Below are 19,697 nucleotides of genomic sequence, written 5' to 3'. Positions count from 1 at the left end.
TGAGTTACTTATGGCAGCTTTACAGCTCATTTACGTAAAGGAATCATGAGCCACAGATGAATCAGGCTCAAATAAAATGATTTGCAAAAGGCCACACAGTAAGTAGCAGGGAGGACGTGAAGCAGGGACTAAGAGCACGCTCTATTGTGCTTGGGTTTGCCAGCGCAAAAACCAATTCCAGTGCACAAAATACACCATTTCCTCCTCTCCAAACCCGAATAAAGAGACAAGCAAAAGTAGTCTTCTGTCATGTATTACAGCTGCCTAGCAAACTGACCTGCATATCCGACTTCCAAAACTTTATGGAAAATTGTAACTTCCTATTGCAGACAAAATTATAAAGCATCTTTTTAACAAAACCTTACAGCTACCCTATTCTCCCTTCTTGGGAGGAAACTTTCGTGTAATGAAAACTTTGAAGTGAGCCTTGGGATTGTTACAATGGACTAACCTGATTAGAAATCATGCAAACTCTTGTTGCTCTTTAGCTGTATTCCCCCACAGGCTGTATTATAGCTCTCTAACCAGTCCCACAGCATTGAATGATGTCATGGGATCTGCAGCTCAGCGAGATGAAAGGGATAAAGCGGAACCCGCTGGCACTGGGGAAAGCTTCCAACACACAATCCACAACACAGCTTGGGAACTCAAAAGCTACAGATCCAGCCACTCAACTCAAGCATTTCAGAATCGTGTGCATTCTCCCAGCACAAGAAAGGAAAAGGGGGGGGGGGGGGGGGGGGAGCCAGTGATCGATTTTTAACAAAAGAACTAGAGTACTGAAAGGCAGAATTTAAGAGTGCAACTACCTGCTGGAAAAGGAGCTCTTTTTCCTCTCCAAAGCACTGCCTTTGATGTATGGCAACTGATCACTGATCAGATTACAGGCATTTGGTCTCAGTGCTCGTCTGCCTTTGATCTGCATGGTTAATTTTATTTTCCCGGATTTGGAGTTTCGTCTGGGCTTGTGCTGACATACTTCTTTTTTTTTTTTTTTTTTTTTTTTAAGGCGGTAAAAGCATTTAATACAGAAGCTCTGGCAGTGTGAAATTAAGCTGCATAAAGCCTGGGCACTGGAAAACTTCATCAGATAACAGGTACTGGATTTTGTATTTTTTTGCAGTTTTGTGTTGCAAGATTTTAAGGAATTATAAAGTTCACATAAACAGTAATACTACACACATCATTGTGTGTTCAATGTTTGAAAGATTATATATAATTTATGCAGCATTTTATTTGCAACTCTTAGGCAGAATTATATTGAGAATAGACTATCTAGAATATATGGACAATTGAAAAGTGAAGCAAAATCAAAAGTTTTTCAGTATTTTGGGGGTATATAAGATTTTGGTGTGCACTGCTTGTTCCTACTGTCTATAGTTATAGTTTGTAAAGTTATATTTGAATACAAGTATTAAATGACTTAGGGGAGTATTTATTTTCTAAGAAAAGACCAACCATATTTCCTACACACTATGTATTCTTTATTTCCTCTCAGTGCATTATTAAACTGTGACTTCTTCAAGCAACACTCTTAATCCTAATAGTTCCATACTTGAGATGAAAAAAGTCTCCTCTTCCACAAGTTATTAGAACTAAATTTATAAACTTAACAACCTCATATACAAAAGGGAACTGGTGCTATTTAAAGACTGAAGAGATGATAGTTCAACTATACCATATGAAAAGAAATCTTGATTATCAAAGTAACATTTTAACCTGATGGTAGAAGTTTCCTTTAAGGCATTTTAATGAAGATATTAAAGAAATCTTACCTAAAGCAAACACCTGGTTTTGCTGAACTTCATGGAAGTTATACTTCTATTTCAGTGAAGCAATTTCCATTCACAGTATTTTGTATTGTGTTCCTCAAATTCATATTTATGAACATATACTGTGTTTAAGAAAATTTAAGACACCTACTCCAGACATTCATTATAAAGGAACAATCATGAGAAGATTTAGGATTATTCACTATACATTTGCAGTTTTGAAGGGCCAGATTTTTGGATGAGTTTGGGCCAAATCCATGAGTGTTCTGTGCCTGCAGCTGGAGCCAGTCTGTTAAAATAAGACTCAAGCTTCTTCTGTAGGTATTTAAATATAATTTAGATTTTCAGAAGAACTTAGAACCCATAATTGGGGCCAGACTTGCAAAGAAGTTCAACATTCCAGACACTGAGCTCTTTGAAAATCTAGTCTTAATGGTGGATAGTGAGTTCTTCTGAAATAGTGACTTTAGATGTAAATTCCTAAATATAAATTTAAGTGTATATAAATCTTAAGTACATCTGTTTATTAACAAACTGCAACTAAAAGTCACCATAACTGATAGCTGTTAAACATTGTTTGAAAAGTATTCTTTAAGAGGTTTATCAGTCCATAGGACCTTCAAGATGTTCATATTTCAGTATGCACCATAGTAACATGCAAACCCAAATTTTAACAGTCTGCTTCCATCTGAATAAGATTAAGTTATTAACACTTCCAGATAAACATAGTCAGCTTTCATTAGTCAGTCTGCAAACTTTGTGTCTTCTAATTAAAAGTATATTTGTATATATAAATTTTAAATTTACTGAATATCAAGAGATAATATGCCAGACACAGATTAACTAGGCCTGACTTGGTATCATTTAGTTGTCTATACCACCAATTAATTCATATTCTGACTTAACAAGTCAATTACATTGTAACGAAAGTAATTAGCACTGCATGAATAATATGTGTGTAGCTGTCAAGGAAGAATAATTTTTAAGGCATAGCCAAAGCAAAATTTAGGATTTTTCCTTAAATGAAAATGATGTACTATAACATGTTTCTGTAACCTTGAAAAGATGGTTTTATTTATTAATTCTATATTTCACTGATAAGCTTCTCTACCTTTACAATCTTCTCTTGCTTGTTGCTAGTCTTCTAACATGTACACTTATTTTCTGAGGAAAAGTGTTTGCTGTAAAGTAGAAAGAGAAGCAAATTTAAAAAAATAATGTAAGGATTCTTTTTCCTTAGAAGTCAAAATAGCTATGTGAGTCTAATACAATTAAACTATCTCTGTAAGGATCTGACCCATCACACAAATGGGTAAAGTTGTGCACAGAAGTAACACTGGTTAATCAGACAGATTACACTGATGAGTAGGACTTACATATATAAATATTTGCAATATTTAGGCCCTAGAAATGCATTTCAGAAACAAAGATTTTTTTCATTTTGTAAAAAGTCCCTAGGATTTTAGGTAATCTTCCCACATATTTAAACACAGATGGGCGTTAACCCATTTAAACTGAAAAATATCTTTGCTTGTCTGTATGTAAGCGAGACTGAAATGAAAGCACAGTTGGACATATTTAAGTATGGGGGGGGAGAGGATTTTCAGCATTTTTTGTTATTTTAAATAGCAGTTCTCTGACAGTTTAGTCTTTCATTGATCTGACTTTTAAAGATTAAACAATAATAATTCTTGGCACTTGCAACTTTGCTTTTACAAAGTGCTGTATAAACATTAATTAATCCTCAGGCTTAAGTCTTCAGGAAGAAAAAGTTCACAATGCTTTTTCAAGCAAATCTGACTAGGAAACTCACAAGTATATAATTTACTTATTAAAATAGCTTGAGCAATTTCTGATTATAAATAGAGCCATTTCCAAACAGTGTGTCTTAGATAACATCATAAACATATTTTAAGGTTTGTAATAGTTAAGACTATCAAAAGACATTGCACAGTTATACTGACATCAGTTTCCAACAGCTGTCATAACAAGAGTAGATCTATCTCACAGTCGACTGGGAGAACTGTGTTAGCATTTGAGATATGGAGATAACAACTTCCTATTGCTGTACAATTTCTGCTTCCACATCAGATATGTCACGCAACTTAGTCTTATCAAAGGGGTCAGCTGAAACTACTTTCCAAATATTTCTTTTCTGCTTTCTCTACTCTAACAGTTCACTCTTCCATTTCCTTAAAAGAAGCATCATGATTTAAAACAAAAGTAACCCTGCAATTTGCAACATCTTTCAGTGATGAATAGAATTAACTCATCCATTTTACATTTAGAGGAAGTATTTTATGTGCTACAACATGGACTTAAACATTGAAGTTTCAGTGTTACAGACTACATGTTGCTCTTACTTCATTGGCATAGTAACCGCCTGTCTGACGAGAAAGTCTTAATGTTTCTTTGTATGGTAGCCCTCAGGGTTTAGTGAACACTCTAAGAACTCTGGGATGTTTTAATACACTTTTCTAACTATACTACTTTAAAACGAGTATCTGAAACACACATGATGACTCTACTAAGAAAAACTCATGGAATACATTTCACTGGTGTCTACAGAAAACAGATAACATACGAAACAGTTGTCTGTAAATAGCGAGAGGATGTAGCATGCTTAGTGCTGTGCAGCAGCTGCCATTCACAACAGATGCACCGCCGTTGCACCGTAGCATGCCATTCCTCACTGAAATTCCAGCCTCTTGCAGAGTTCCTTCTGGCAAGGGTCCTGAAGCAAAACTCTTCTTTGAAGGGGCTTTTTAAGATAATTATATGAAACCCCCTGTAAATTCTGAGTTAGTTAATTTTTTTAAGTTGAAAACAACTAATTTTGCAGTGGCCATTTATCTCTTTGCAGACATCTTGCTGTATTTCAATAAGCGCTACTTGTTTTTATAAAAGTCCGCGTGCTTGGCGAACTCCAAAATTTTATCTCTGTGAGAAGCTCCCAAAAATTCTGTTTATTTGAAAATGCTTTACTGCCAAGTATATCCATTGGTTCACTCTCTTCACAACTTAAGTCAATTCCCGGTGTATCCATACAATTGTGCAGACTGTAGTGGTATCATCAACCTTTTTATTGGAAGTAAAACTAATGACCTGAAATCCCTGCAGTAGCAGTTTTTTCACCAAGGTCTCCAAGATTGGTTTTACCAATGTTGAGGCATCACTAACTTCAGGAAAGCTCCTAATTTATGTCACAGCAAGTAGCAGCAAAGTACACCCATTCTAGAGACCGTGAATACTTTATTCTCTGTGAAGGGCTGGATTTCTGAACTCCCATTTGGTATTGACACTATGCTTATAGGTGGGTAGGTAACTTGTTACCTCCAGAATGGAAAAATATTTCAGGTTCAGAGGCAGCAGGAAAATAAACCTATGGAAGTACTTTGGAAAGGAGAAAATTTTGCAGCGCATTGTCAGAGGGCCCCCATCAAGCTCTGTGGGTGGGACAGGCAGAAAGGACTTCGGTGAGTTACAAGGCCTCCTTCTGCACTCACCTTCCCGATGGCGGCAAAGGGTTTTGCCCAATCCCTTTAACGACGCAGCGCTAGGCAGCCGCGAGCACTCCTACGCCAGGGCTCCGACGGAGGGAGATTGGCAACGCCAAGGCTAATGCCCCCCGAAGCCCAGGCTGCCTCTGGAGACAGCCTGGCAGGATAAACGGGACCCGAATGCGGAGCCCCAAGCGGGAGGCGGGCAGCCCCCCCTCACAGAAGGCGAGGCGGGAGCAGGGCCCCTCCCTCCCCCTCAGGCGGCGGGCGATAACGGCCGCTCCCCGCCGCGGGGCCCGCGCGACGCTGCCGCGAGCCGCCTCGGCCGCGCGGCCCCTCCCTGCCGCCGCTGCCGCTGCCGCTGCTGCTGCCTCCGCGGGCGCGCGCCTCCCCGGCACGTGGGGCGGGAGGGTTGCTGATTGGCTGCCTCCGGTCACCTGAGCTCGGCCCCCTCCCCTCCGGCGAAGGAGGGAGGGAGGGAGGGGCGCGGCGCGGCGCGGCGTTGCCGGGGTGACGGGGCGAGCCGGAGCGAGAGGAGGTGAAAGAGGGAGCGGGCGCCGGGCGAGTGCTCGTCGGTGGCGGGCGAGTGGCCGGCCGGCTGGCTGGCTGGCTCCCCGGCTCCCCGCCGGGGCGGCCAGCGAGGCCGCGGCGTGGCAGGTGGGTGCGTGGGAGACGCGGGCGGGTCCGGTCCCCGTCCCCTCAGCCCGGGAGCGTGCCCTGGCCCTCGCCCTCCCTCAGAGCGGTGCCCCCCTCGCCCCCTTCGGCGGGCTGGAGGGAGGCTCTGAGGCGAAGGTGCGCGGAGCGGGGCGGCGTGGGGGAAGCAGGGGAGCCCGCCGCTCCCCAGGGCTCCGCGCAAGTTTCCACCCGCCACCCCCCGGGGCACTGGCCTGGCTGGCGGCTGACCCCCGAGTGCCGGACGCCCGCAGCCCCGGTGCACGCCTGGCACCGGCCCGCTCTGCCTTCCCGTTGCGCGTAGGGCCCTGCTGGGTGCGGAGAAGGGCGGGGGGGGGGGGGGGGAGATGATGGGAACGACCCTCCGCGGAAAGCGGAGGCTGCGGGGCAGGAGGGGGGAAGAAGTGGAGGGAAGGGCTCCGCTGGATCCTTTCCTCCCCGAGATGGCTCCCGCTCTGCCGCTTTCCAAGCGGCCCCTCCGACCCGAGGCGTCCCGCAGTGGGTATGAAGGGCACCGTGCAGTAAAGGAGAGTCGCAGCTGATGTTGCTGGGTTTCGCAGATCTCGACAGCCCTAAAGTACTCCTCCACGCTCCGGAGTGCGGCGAACAAAAAGCCCTTGAAAGCCGGGCTTTCTTGTTCACAAGCTCTTCTCCTGTCTACTGCATAAATAAGTTGCTGTTGGCTTCAAACAGTTTTGGAGCTGGAGTCGAGGGAACAGGAGCTAGTAACTTTTTCTCTGGGCTGGTAAGAGGTTGGAAAGCCACAATTATGGTTCTGTTGAAAAGCCTTTGATTGTTAGACTTCCTTTCCTGATGTCTGTCTCCATTACTCTGGCTTTGGGCTGAAAGCTTTACCTGATACTCATAAAAAATCTTGATACTTAATACCCATTTACCACCTTTATACTTACAACTACTTTAAATGAATGCTTTTTATCAAATTAACAAAGGGGTCCAGCAGTGTTTAGTATGAGCAAAAGTGGCAAATGGATTCAATCTGTAGGTAGGTTTGTTAACTACTGCATAATCTCTTTCAAGCACACCTTCACCATCACATGTAAAACAAGTTAGGTATACTAGCTGGAAGCTTTTTACCATATAAGCAAAGGGTGGTGGTTTTTGGTTGGTTTTTTTTTTTTTTTTTTAGAAAGAGAAGTAAACTTCTTTATTAGTTCAGTAATAAGAGGTTTAAATTGTCAGTTAAGGAGGCAGCAAGTTACTTTTTCTCAGTTTTCACAACTTGCAGTTGCAATCCTAATAAAAGAGAATGCTGAGAATGAAAGTAACTCAGGTCTGTGCTTTTGAAGACATTGTATACTATCCAAAACCGCTAAAGGGTGGCTGGACAAATGTAACACATTGGCATTGCATCATTGCAATAGTTACTGTATTAACCAGCCAAATGCTTTATAATTTATGATTCTTAAAAAATCACTTTGAAAAATAACTATTGGTATACTTTGGTATAAATGAAATATACATAGAATATTGTCATTCTCATTTTATTGTATTACTTATTCACATATCTAAGTACAAATATGTACAAATGCAGCTCTACGCTGAGGTTTCATCTAGCGAACTAGTGTCTCCTAGAAGTTGAGATGAGTGAGATGTATTAAACAGAAGGAGAATTTTTTTTTACCACAGTTTTGAAGTTGAAGCACAGATTTGCTCATTGTTTGTCTCATCGGTTCAATGGGATTAGGAGTTCTTGTGTGAATCACAGGTTCTGATCCTCTAAAAAGCTTTAAGTGTAGGAAAAATGTCATCACATTGTACCTTTGTTCTGATATTTTACTATAATTTATAACTAATGAGAGTCTGGATATGTTGAAGAACATGGATGATAAACTATTTTACATAATTCTACCAGCATGGATTTGGAACGTTGTTTGTAAGTAGCAAAACCAGGGATGAATTATCTAGTTCCTTCTCAAGTTTTGCTGATTATACCCTTTCTGAGACACTAGGATATAATGCATTCTGTAAATGATGTATATGATAGTGAATACACTGTAGAGATGCTTCTTTGGGGTGTTAAATTATTATCACCATTATTCCTGTAAAGTCAGCTACTTAAGCTAACATAACTCAAAGCATATGGTACTCAGAAGGAGCACAAATATTTCCTGGCTATATTTAAACCTCCTTTCTCTCCTCCCTCAGCCCCTAAAATAGATATAAATGTTCTCTATCACCAGCCATGTTCCAACTTTAATCTGCTGCTTAATTTTTTACAATTTCATGTATGGCAGCTTCTGAAAGATATGGTTTTATTCAACATGATATTTAATGTGATGAATGCTACCTAGCTGACAGTAATTTTTTTGCCTTTTTTTTTTCCACACATGGTCCTTCTCAGAGCAGTTGGAGCAAATGTGGTCAGACAAGACCTCATTTACTTCATAAATGGGAAGAGTACAAGGGTTGTGGGCAGGGTGTAAAGGGAAGGTGTTCTAGAAGTATGAGACAGAATAACAATGTGTAGCTCTGTAGTGGAAGTTCTTGTGCCTAACTTGTTCCCTTTGTCTTCATCATTGCAGCAGCCTAAGTACTTTCCCTTCTTTTGTTCCTTGCCCATGGGGCACTGACTCTGCTAAAGCCATCTGCCACTCCTTGTCATTTTATTGCATGCAGTTGACAGCTGCAGGTGGGAAACTGGGTGGTTAGAAGGGAGCTGAGATCCTATTCATTGGATACCAGAGACCTCTGTTGGCAAGATAAGGTGATTATATTTTCATCCTTCTTTCTTATCCAGAACTTCTGAGAGTACTCTTTGCCTGTGTTACAGAGAGCATGAAAAGTGGTCGTCAACTACAGATGTCAAATCAAGTATGGTAAACTTACAAGATCTAGGAAAGTTAAGTGAATTCAAAGTTGGGACCCTTCACTCCTAAAGTTTCCCTTAGAAAACTTCCTGTTCCCTTAGGTGGATGATGTTGACTTCAAAGTTTTGATGCTTACATCTATGAAGAAACCTGCTAGTAGGCCATAATTTAATCATGCTGCCTCAAGTCTTGAGGTGATGTGTGTTTCATGGTGAAACTTTATTTTTTTGGAGAGAAGGAAGAAATATTTTTCTGACAGATTGACTTTGAAATAGAATGATGACTGCTGCTCAGGCAAACAAGTAAATGTAGGAGTAAATTTTGGAGGGTAGTGGATTCTAGGACCCTGGAAGTTTGGAAGTTCTTACTTCCACAATACATTTATTACATGTTCCTAATTTATTGTTTGATATTGCCCTCTTTATACGTATGCATAATAGGCCCCACACAACCTTAAAACTATGCAACCACATTTCTTAATGGAAGTTCTGTATCTTGAGTTCTGTACCTTACCAGCGATGATTGCTTTTGCCTGAGTATTTTGGGCAAGCGTATGACTGTTGCCCTAAAAAGATGCATTTGGAATGATTTACTGACCTCAAAAAACTTGTGTCCACATTCTTCTTTCATTTAATAAAACTGAGGATAACTGAACTCAGCATTGTAAGTATCAGTATTTGAACAAGAACAAATAATCTTTAAATGTGTTGAATTTCTATTTGGTCACACATATTTTAGTGGCAAAAAACTTCTAGTTACATCTTACTTGAATGCATATGAAGTGAATGGCTTGTGTCCAACAGACATTGGTGTAATGCCACTTGATATCAAGAGAGAACGAATTTGCCCAATGGCAACCTGTTATTAAGTGCTGCAGTGTCTGCTTTTTAAGCAGGGCTTTTTGACCAAACTGGAGACAGAAACAGGAAACAAGCAGCTGGCACAGTTAGTCTCCTTCAGGACTTGCTTTCAATACAATGAGTTATTAATGTTCCTTAACTATTTGCATTATTTTTATCAAAATGTTGTCATGAAAAGAAAGTGGGGTTTTTTTCTTTGTACTTTTAACAATGTCTTTTTTTTATGTACACCAGTTAATTTCTTTCTCGTGTATTATAGCCAGTATATAGTCTTTGGGGTTTTTTTAGTAGGAAGTGGGACAATAAGCACAATGATTGCATGATAGAATACCACAGGCATTCATACATGTCTACTGAAAGGATTTGAATGTGTTTTGGTGCTACTAAACCTACTGAAGTGCACTGAACTTCAAGGCCCATAGACCTGCAAGCTTATTTTGGAAGATTTGATGATTATAAATGACAGATTATCTAGAAGATATCTTGTATTATATCATAGACCTGCAAGCTTATTTTGGAAGATTTGATGATTATAAATGACAGATTATCTAGAAGATATCTTGTACTATATCATAGACCTAAAGCTACGAGATTGCATTGTACACATATTGATCAGTCAACAAAGAGCTCAGCAAAATGTGTAGATGAGTTGGAAAAGTCCATGATAGTTTGATGCAAGTTCTAAAACACTTGATTTTGGAAATTTACTTTGTGTTTTGGAACTTCTGATGTTTGAAGGTGTTGGATTTGGCAAGAGTGTTAAAAAGGCAGTAGATGTTTTTTTAAATAGAAAATATTTCACAGGTGCAATAAAATTTCCACACCTAAGTCAACAAAATGTGGTTTAGTACACCATGCTTCTCCATGTGCTTTCTATGTTCTATAAGTCTTTGAGGTACATGCTATAACAAATATGGCAACTCCAAAACTGAAATACGAGCTGTCACCGTGACCAGCAACACTTTTAATACTGCTTGTTATTCTGTAATACCTTCTGTTAAGAACTGGCATTTGTTTTTTAATCCAGTTGTGACTCCAGAATATTACAAACATAAAAATACATCATTAGCTTTGTTTAAATATTGGTTTTAATAAGTTGTTTATATGCTAACTTTTTTACAATATTAAATCTTCAGGTTATTGCATATTGGAAAAAATGTATAGGATGAATATGGCTTCATTACATAAAGCTAATATAGTTTTATTGCAATAAAATGGCAAGTACTGAATCTGCTGGCCAATTAATCAGGCTGTTCTTAATTTTCTTTATTTTTCCATACTTCAGGTGACCTGCTCAAAAAAATTACGAACTCTGTTGAGATTATGCTACAGTTCCGTATTTTAGGTCATTAGGCTTAATACAGTTCACTAATATTGTTTGTATTGATAATTCTACATGAAACTTGACATAAAAATATACAGTTATTATGATATTAAATTTCTTTTTTGATGTCACATACCTGTTTTTAGAGGCAAAAATAAATCTTTACAATAAAACATACTTTCAACCTTATAAAGAATCCTGTTTTTAAAATGTTGGTAGTATTATGTAGATAGTCATAATTACATTAGAACTGTGCTATGTTTTATTTCTTTAACAATAATATTATTAAGGAATATAATGACTATAAATTCATACAACTTGGAATAATCACTTGACATTCAGTTCTGAGTAATTCAGTTACCTTTACAGCTTTATTTCACTTGCACACTTATGTAAAGTTTTGCCTCCTATAGGAATTAAGAAAGCATATGAAGTATTTAATTTTTTTCCACTGAATACCATTTTATGAAATCAAGAAGTCAGGGGGGATTTTTCTCCCAAATCTCTTTTGTTTCAGTATGTTTTTTTGAATTTATATTTAATCATTTTGTATTATTTAGCTTTTAGACCTCTAGCTTTATTGTCTTGTCTTCTCTGAATCAAGTGAAGTCAGGTTTGTTTTGCAGGACTGCTTTTCTGTAATATTGTGTAGAGATGTTTATTCTTGGGGTTTTTCTAATCTTCTCATAACATTACCACTCTTGAATTTCTGTAGCATGCCAAACTGTATAAAAATTGAACAGCAGCAAGCTTAAGTCTTTCGTGATACTTTTTTCAAGGTTACTGAGGTGCAAAGTCTCACAATTTGTCTTTTCTCTAATCCCTTTTTACTTAGCAGATCTTCAGTTAGTATTGGGCCAGAAGATATAATATAATGATGTGTGTTTTTATCCATCTTGTTTCTTTCCACACATAGATGAGAAACATTTCTTGAAAATTCTGAGTTCCCTTAACAGCATTTTTACTGTCTCTGTCCACTGTTTGGTTTTTGCTATTACTAGAAATTGTCTTGTTCTTGCATACTTCTGTTCTTATATACCTAATTCTTTTTGCAGCATTAGCGCTGTCAGCTTCTTATGCCAGCCTTGTTCACTTAAACTTTGAAAATTTGTTGACTCTCCTTTTTCATTTTTCCATTTGTTCTACAGTACTTTTTACATCAAATTGTTGTATTTGGGTCATCCAGAATTCTTTCTGAGATTGTCCATTTCATATTTCTCTGCTTATTTTTTTTTCCTTAGACTTAAAAAAGCAACCTATGTCGAATACTATATCTGTGTGTGTATTACTTGATGGTATGTTGTCTTTTTTACCCATGTTGACATGCATATAATCTGATAATTGTCATTGGTCCATAGACCATTACCATCGCTAAGTGAGAAATAACCATAAAAATGTAATCTTGGCTTTCCTGTAGAGCACTGCCTGACAACACCTCTTTGCCTGTTTCATTCTTCCTAACAGACTTTAGCTCTTTTTATACTTCAAAATACAATTTATCTTAAAAGATATCAATAGTGCCACTGAAGTATACTTTCTTTTGGGGTAGAATTTGTTAATTAGGGTATTCATGCAGTAAAATGTGAAATTATGTGTTAGTTATAGTTTATGCTCATTCTGGTTATATATTTTTAAGTGTATTATGCTTGTTGTTATAGTTCCATATTGTAAAGCATTTTGCAACTGTTCTTAATCTTTTTTCTAGACTACTTTCCTTACATTTTGTGTTCCATCCTTTCATTTCTCAGTCTCTTCTACTCTTCAATGAGAAAAATTACTTATTTTGCATTCTAAAAACTGTGTAATTAAACGTCAGTCCTTAAGCTCTGAAGTAGGGCAGAAATGTTTTAAAACATTATTTTTCACATCTAGCTGAAAGCAGTGACATTATATTACTGTCATATAAGGTATGCAAATTAGGATCAAATTCAAATAGCATATTATATAAGATGGATCTATTTATTCTTGTTATTGTTGCTATATAGTTTGGATTTCTGAGCAAAAAGTTACACTTGCATTTCCAGGTAACTGACAAAACCGAAAAGTAAGAAATCGGAAATTAAAACAAAGATTCAAGTAAACAAAAGGAAAGTAAGCAGAGAAAAAATGTTCTGTTGGCCAAGCACAGTATTCTTAATGATTGTGGAGGTGCAGTTCTTTGGTTTAATAATCCCAAAAAGCTAATCCCAAATTAGAACTTCCTTTCTCTGATTGTTTCAAATAGTCGTCTTCCCCCCCCCCTTTTTTTTTTTGCATAATGTTTGTTGAAACTTCTTAAAAAATAACTTTCTTCTTTCTTTCTTCTTTTCTGAGACTATGATAAAAATTGTCTGAGGTAGGATGTGATTCGGTTATGCTGTTTGAAATGTCTTCTATAATAGTCTTTGCCTACCAGATCATAAACAATCATGTTAGCACATCTTTAGAGGTTAATATCCCTTAGGTAAGTGGTAGAAACAAACCCTGTGTATGCCTCTAGTTCACTGCTGAATGACATAGAAGAGGTTGTCTTAGCCACTAGGCAAACCCATTCTGCTCCACACTGCAACACAGAATGAACATTATCATGATCAGCTATGTCTCAGCTGATATGTGGCATATTTGAGGAAACTGATTTTTGTCTGTTGATCATGTACTTAGTTGGGCATCTAACAAGCAAGGAAGATATGTTAGGGATGTTAGATTTACAAACGTTGACATTCTCTAATCTAGACTGATAGCAGGCTCTTCTTTTGAGAATTAAGGCTATAGAAACTTTATGTATATTGCCTTGTCTTCTAAAAAAGAACATGATTTTTAAAACATATGTTTGTTGTTTATCTTACAGGAATCCATCTGAAATATTTTAATGGCATTAACAGATATATATTTTGACATGCTGAATGACATGAAGTACTATGGACATATGACTTGCAATTCAAACAACGTTGTGAAATATAGTGATTTTTTTCTTCTTTTTTTTTTTTTCCCTAGGAGAAAGGTTTAATTGTAAGAAATGGATCCTAAAGGATTACAAGGAGAAGATAAACTGAAGATGCTCATAATTTTACTAGCATATTTGGTAAGTTAAAAATTAGTATTTTTTTTTCCCCAGGATGAATGTTGAAAAGATTATATTGGACACAGGAGTGATGTCTATTGTTTTACACATCACTTCTAACACTAAAAGTCTTAAACACATATGCACAGACAATTACATATGCATTTTATCAATTTAAAAGTGAGCTTTGTCAACTGATTCGTATAATTCCTTGCTACTCTTCACATGGAATTAAAAAAAAAATTACCTTGTGAGCCTCTTCATAGAAGAAGGACTGGACTAGGACAGAAAATATAGTTGAATATAGTGCTATGAAGGTGATGCTGTTTCACTTCAGAGAGATGGCAGGAATTCCAGGCAATTTGCAGTGACCATCTCTTAGTACCATATGCTATATACATAGTTTAGGAGTTTGGAGTATTCAATTTATCGACAGAACATAGCATAGCACACAATTATGTTGCCTATTAAGCATACTTCAACTCTGGCTTGCTGAGACAAGCTCTAGAACTAAGGGTAATTAATGCTTCATAGCTAGCAGAAAGGCTTTGGTCTTTCTGAAAAGACTAATACACAAAGTAAGAATTTAGTAGCAATTGTGGAGAGCACTTTCTGTGGTGGAAGCTTGTATGTAGACATTTAATTTAAAATTCTACTGAGGGAGCTCATAGGGTTTGCTAATGTTCCTGGGTAGGATTCTAGTGATTATACTAAGACTTTGCATGGCTGATATTACTCTTTATGGTATTACTCACAACCTTAGTTTCTGGTTTGGTCAGATAACGTACTTAAATGCCTTTGAAGGCAGAAATTGGATTCTCTCTCATTTGGCCCATTAAATATAAAGTGATAGTGAAATTTAGAATAAATAGTATTCATACAGGTTTGGGGTTTTTTTTAAGTTTCTGAAAGGTTTGAGTGACCTTTTAAAATCTCTAAATATTTATGTTTAAAGGAAAAGATTTTAGCTTATTCCGTTGTAATAGCATCATTAGAAAAGTAAAAAATTACAAATAAATGAAACACGGCAATATAACGTGATGTAACATAGTTTACTGTCATGAAATTTGTAGTTTTAGTAAACGGTCATGTGCATTTTTTGTAATGTTGATTAAGGTGAGGAACTTAAACTCACGTTCAAACAATTAAGCGTTTTAACATTCCACAGGTGCCAAATATCAGGCAGGTCTTCTAAAAATTGTAAAATTATTACAAGTCACTGAGTGCTGAGAATCTTTAAAATTCAGGCCACTTATCCGTATTTGGAGTTAGATGATTAATTTTCATTGCCATATTTAAAGTTTTTGATAATGCAGAAAGTTATTTTTGAAGATAGAAACATGAATTTATTTCTCAGATTTAGAGTTTATATGAATTATATGTTAATCATAGATTAATTATATTTTGGTGAGTTTACTCTTTTTTTTTGTTTGTTTTTTTGTTTTTTAAGCTAAGTAGGGTAATTTGTGAGACTGGAGATTGCAGAGAGCAAGAATTTAGGGACCACACTGGAAACTGTATCCTCTGCAAACAGTGTGGACCTGGAATGGAACTCTCAAAGGTAAGCAAATCATGCTTTCTTGGGTTTATTTCCAGTAAGTACATTTACATATGTGATTAAATAATAGGTATGTGTACTTAAGTGGAAATATTTTTTTATTGTTTTGGCGTTTGAACCTTTTACAATTTTTCAAGTACCATGTTTTCTGGTTCTCTTTATATAAAATGCTCAGTTCAGAAAATGATAATACCATTAATAAAGTGGGCAGTGCCATTGGAGGATCTGGGTATTGGCTCTTAAATTGAAAATTTTTTTAAAAGTGGGTTAGTGCTACAAAGGGGGAAAAAGAACTACAGGGAATTAAGACTGAATAACCTCACTGTGTAGAGGAGAGTAGGAAAAATGAATTTCAAATTAATGTTTGGTACAGATCAATGAAATGGGAGGGCTTGATTTTTACAATGCTGACTTTCAGAATCAGTTCTGGATTTTAGGTGAAATTGCCACTATAGACAATGTTTAAAATTTTGTATACAGCAACTTTTCTTAACAGCATGGTTTATAATAAAATTAAAGGCATAAACACATAAAACCAGAATAGGATTCAAGTGAGAACTGAGATATTTCCTTAGAACAGCTGGGAGATAGGTGATTATTCTGTTTTCACTAGCTCAATGAAAAAAGTTGGAGCACTTTGTGTTGTGAAGCTAGATTCAAGTGAGGCTCAGTTTCTTTGTTTTACAACTTATTAAAAATGCTATAAACCTAATCCACATCTTTATGCCATGTAAAGTAATTGAGAAGGTTGAGGCCAGAAAAATACATGGTAATATGTAGAAAGCATATAAGTCCTTGTTAATATCATGGAGAAGGAAAGATTGTTATCGTGAGTCGTATGTAAATGGTTTTTTTTCTTTTAGAACTGCATCTCTTCCAAAAGAAAATCCCTGTAAAAGTTTTGGAATTAGCAGGTTTTTTAGGAGTGCAGAAATGAGTCAACAGAGGTCAATGGTGACTGAGGTTATGGACTGGGATTCAGTAGAACTAGAAAGTTAACTTGGCAAAATTCCCAGAAAAATTCCAAGTCTGAATGCAAGTCATGAGGGGGATCTTAGTTGCTTTCAGCACAGAGAAAGTAGGTGCTGTGTGTGAGCAAGGATAGAGAACAATGAAGGAAGATAGAGCTGAAACGGGAGGGAGGGAGGGAAGGAGAAAGGGAGAGATATGGTGGGATTCACTAATTCGATCACCGGAGGTGAGAGAGGTAACAGAATGAGTTATGGGTCATGGGGAGACTGGATGCTTTAGGGGAGCAGGTGTGTCATGCTAGAGGTGTGAAGATGGTCAGGCAAAAAAGAGAGAATGCAAGCTGGTATCATGAAGGGTGAGCAGACTTGTCAAGTCTCATGCGTAAGCACAAGCTCTTTCTTCAGTGTCCAGCTACTATACCTACATCTTGCCCGTTATTAGAGCGTAAAACTATGGCCCAGACATAACTGTGCAGTCTGATGGATACCTGATAGGTGGGGCCATAAAGCAAGAGAGAAGTAGCTGCCCTGCCCAATGCCTTTGCATATAGAAGGACAAACTCAGTTTTGTACTCTTACTGATAGTGTAAAAAGGATGATAACGGTAGAATTTAGGGTGTTATTTAGGAGGAGCAAAATTTGATTTTCAGCATTGCTTTTGTAGGCAAGTATGTTATGTAGATCCAAGGGGGAATTTGAAATGTTATTTTTGAAAATCTTTTAACGTGAAACATTACTAACTCTTATGTGTATGTGTGTTTAAACAACAGGGAAAATGAAGCTTTCAGTTTGTGGCTTTGTATTTCTTACTATATTCAGCTCTGAAAAAAAGCACAAGTTAAGTATTGTGGTTTGTGGGTGGTTTGAAGAGATTTACTGAAATTGAGTGACACATTTTCCCTATCTCTCCACCCCCTGTAGCTAGTGTTCAGTGCATTAACAGATATATTTAGTTTCACGCTTTAGTAAGGATAGCTTTCTATGTTAGGCAATATTAGTTAAGGTTTAGTCATACAAACAATGCTGTTGAAGTAGGGATTTGAAGGTGACTAACAGTATGGATGTGGTTTTGCTTGGATGTTTTGTTTTTTTCAGATTGGCCTTAAATTTGAGGACCAAAAGGTTCTGGGGGGTGTTTTAATTTTCGAAGGCGCTTGTAAATATGGCACTTTATAACAGTGGTCCTACTAAAGCAGTATTACGTGCACTGATGTAGCATACTTATCTAGTTGGCAAATAAAAACCAGAAGCATAAAACCTAATGCCCTCAGTAATTACACTATCAATTTAATAAAGAAATCCTAAACTAAAACAGGAAGGTTAGAGTTTGCAACAGTACACCATCCAAGTTATGTTTTTACTTTAACTATTTTTGTTTACAATCTGATGGTCCTGATTCTTAGAAGTAGTTTTTCTGAAAATATGAATGTTTAATTAGTTTCAATGTGTAAGCAATTACTTCTCCCAGACATGAATAGGCTTTCAAATATGATTTTTTGCTACTACACTAGAACTGAAATGACTAAACAGATTTTTCTCAAATCTAAGTGTAAGTGGAAGCATAATTTCCTTTATAAATAGAGGTACAATTTTCTGTGAATCATAGTGAAGGATGTGATGCTGTGGCAGTTACTGAAATGCAGTTGAAAGTAGTCTTGCTGAACTACAGCTTGAAGCAACAAAGTATGTTAAGTCAAAGGTCAGAACGCAAAGGGAAAAGAGATTTAATGATATACTTGAAGTAATTTGCAGCACAGGGGGAGTTTTGTTTGCTTGGATTTTTTTGCATGTGAGAAAGCAATGATGTAATTATCCTGTAGTGGAATAACAATTTCTTAATAACAAATAACATGTCTGTTTTCCTATCAAATATTTAGTGCTCATGGATAAAACTAGATATACTGCTGGATGCGTGAGCCTGACTGTAAGACTGTTTAAGTATATAGTAAAATACAATGTTATCAGTGAGTTTTTGGTTTGGTTCCTCCTCAGAGTGTTTTAGGCAACTGACAGGTTTCTTTTTCTATATTAGTAACAAAAAAACTCAGTCTATATTGTTCAATACAAAAGACCAGCTATTGTGTCACGCAGCAGTGGATTGTGTGAGTGGTTGATATAAACATATGTCCTTATTTCCTTCCCTCGAAACTCAGTCCAGGTAGAACTTCTGCTGCTCAGTAAGCTGAAACAGACAGGTCCAATGTCAAGGACTGTAGAGCCCTCACTTCACTCTTATTTATGAGAAACTAGTTGATCTTAGTTACAATCTAAATCTGTAGATTTCTTTCTTGTTATTACTGACTATACAAAAATAGGAACTGTGTTTGTTTCAAAAGCCAAGTAGAGTTAGTAGGCTAAACACTAAGGAAAACTGGAGTTCTCACGATAAAAAGTAGGATAAATACAGTGGTACAGATGGGTACTATGTCTTAAATACATTGCCACTGAATTGATCAGCAACCAGTTTAGAGCATAAGTACACTTGTGCATGGACTTTCTTCCTTTTGCCTTTATTAAACTGACTACATGATGCTATAGAAATCAAAACTAATATGTTGTTACCTAATTGTGATAATCTGTGTGTGGTTTTTGTTTTTTGGTTTTTTTTTAAACTTCAGTGGGATTTTTATTGTGGATTTATAAAACCCAGTTAAGTCAACAGTCATTAGTTGTCCCTACACTTAAGGGAAGACACAGTGACACCTGAAGATCAGACTTAAGAATCTTAACACAGGCTGCACAGGTGACTTAAGGCATGGTTAAAGCCTAATCAAATCAGGTCCTGTGTGACAGTCCAGCCTGTTCCCATGTCACCAGATACACTCAGATATACCACAGGCTTGCATCAACTGTGGATAAATGTGCAGGGCAAAATACCACCTGTAGGGAGTGGGTGTATATATACATATAAATATATGTATATGTACGTGTGTATATATACTTATTTCTACAACTACTAACTTGAGTTATTTATATGACCTTTGTTGCTATATTATGTGAGCATTTCATAATACCTTTCCAAGTTAGGGAAATGCTGTTGCCTTTTCTTAGTTTATACATGAGACACTAGCACAGAAATCAACGTGCCCATGGTGATGCAGGAAGTTTTTGTTGGAACAGAGTAGACAGAGACCACAGAGTAGAACAAGAGGGTGGAGGCTCTTTCTTCAAC

At 37.4% G+C, this 19,697-nt stretch overlaps 1 protein-coding gene across 2 annotated transcripts in view; it reads left to right on the top strand.

Moving 5' to 3' along the window:
• The first annotated feature begins 709 nt into the window (after positions 1-709).
• The window catches only part of TNFRSF19 (TNF receptor superfamily member 19), a 62,996-nt gene continuing 44,008 nt past the window's right edge, over positions 710-19,697 (top strand). Inside the window, exons 1-3 of one of the 2 annotated variants that reach the window (XM_075050721.1) lie at positions 710-1,097; positions 13,930-14,017; positions 15,447-15,557. In XM_075050721.1, coding sequence (XP_074906822.1) covers positions 13,952-14,017; positions 15,447-15,557 — 177 coding nt within the window. In that variant the 5' untranslated portion in view covers positions 710-1,097; positions 13,930-13,951. Of the gene's footprint in view, positions 1,098-5,790; positions 5,930-13,929; positions 14,018-15,446; positions 15,558-19,697 lie in introns of those variants that run through there. The other variant, XM_075050722.1, reaches the window with a different exon arrangement.

The sequence above is a fragment of the Buteo buteo genome, chromosome 18 (assembly GCF_964188355.1).
Source record: "Buteo buteo chromosome 18, bButBut1.hap1.1, whole genome shotgun sequence".
Lineage (NCBI taxonomy): Eukaryota > Metazoa > Chordata > Aves > Accipitriformes > Accipitridae > Buteo > Buteo buteo.
The sequence above is the reverse complement of the archived record's forward strand: the minus strand, read 5'-3'. Positions and strand labels throughout refer to the sequence as shown.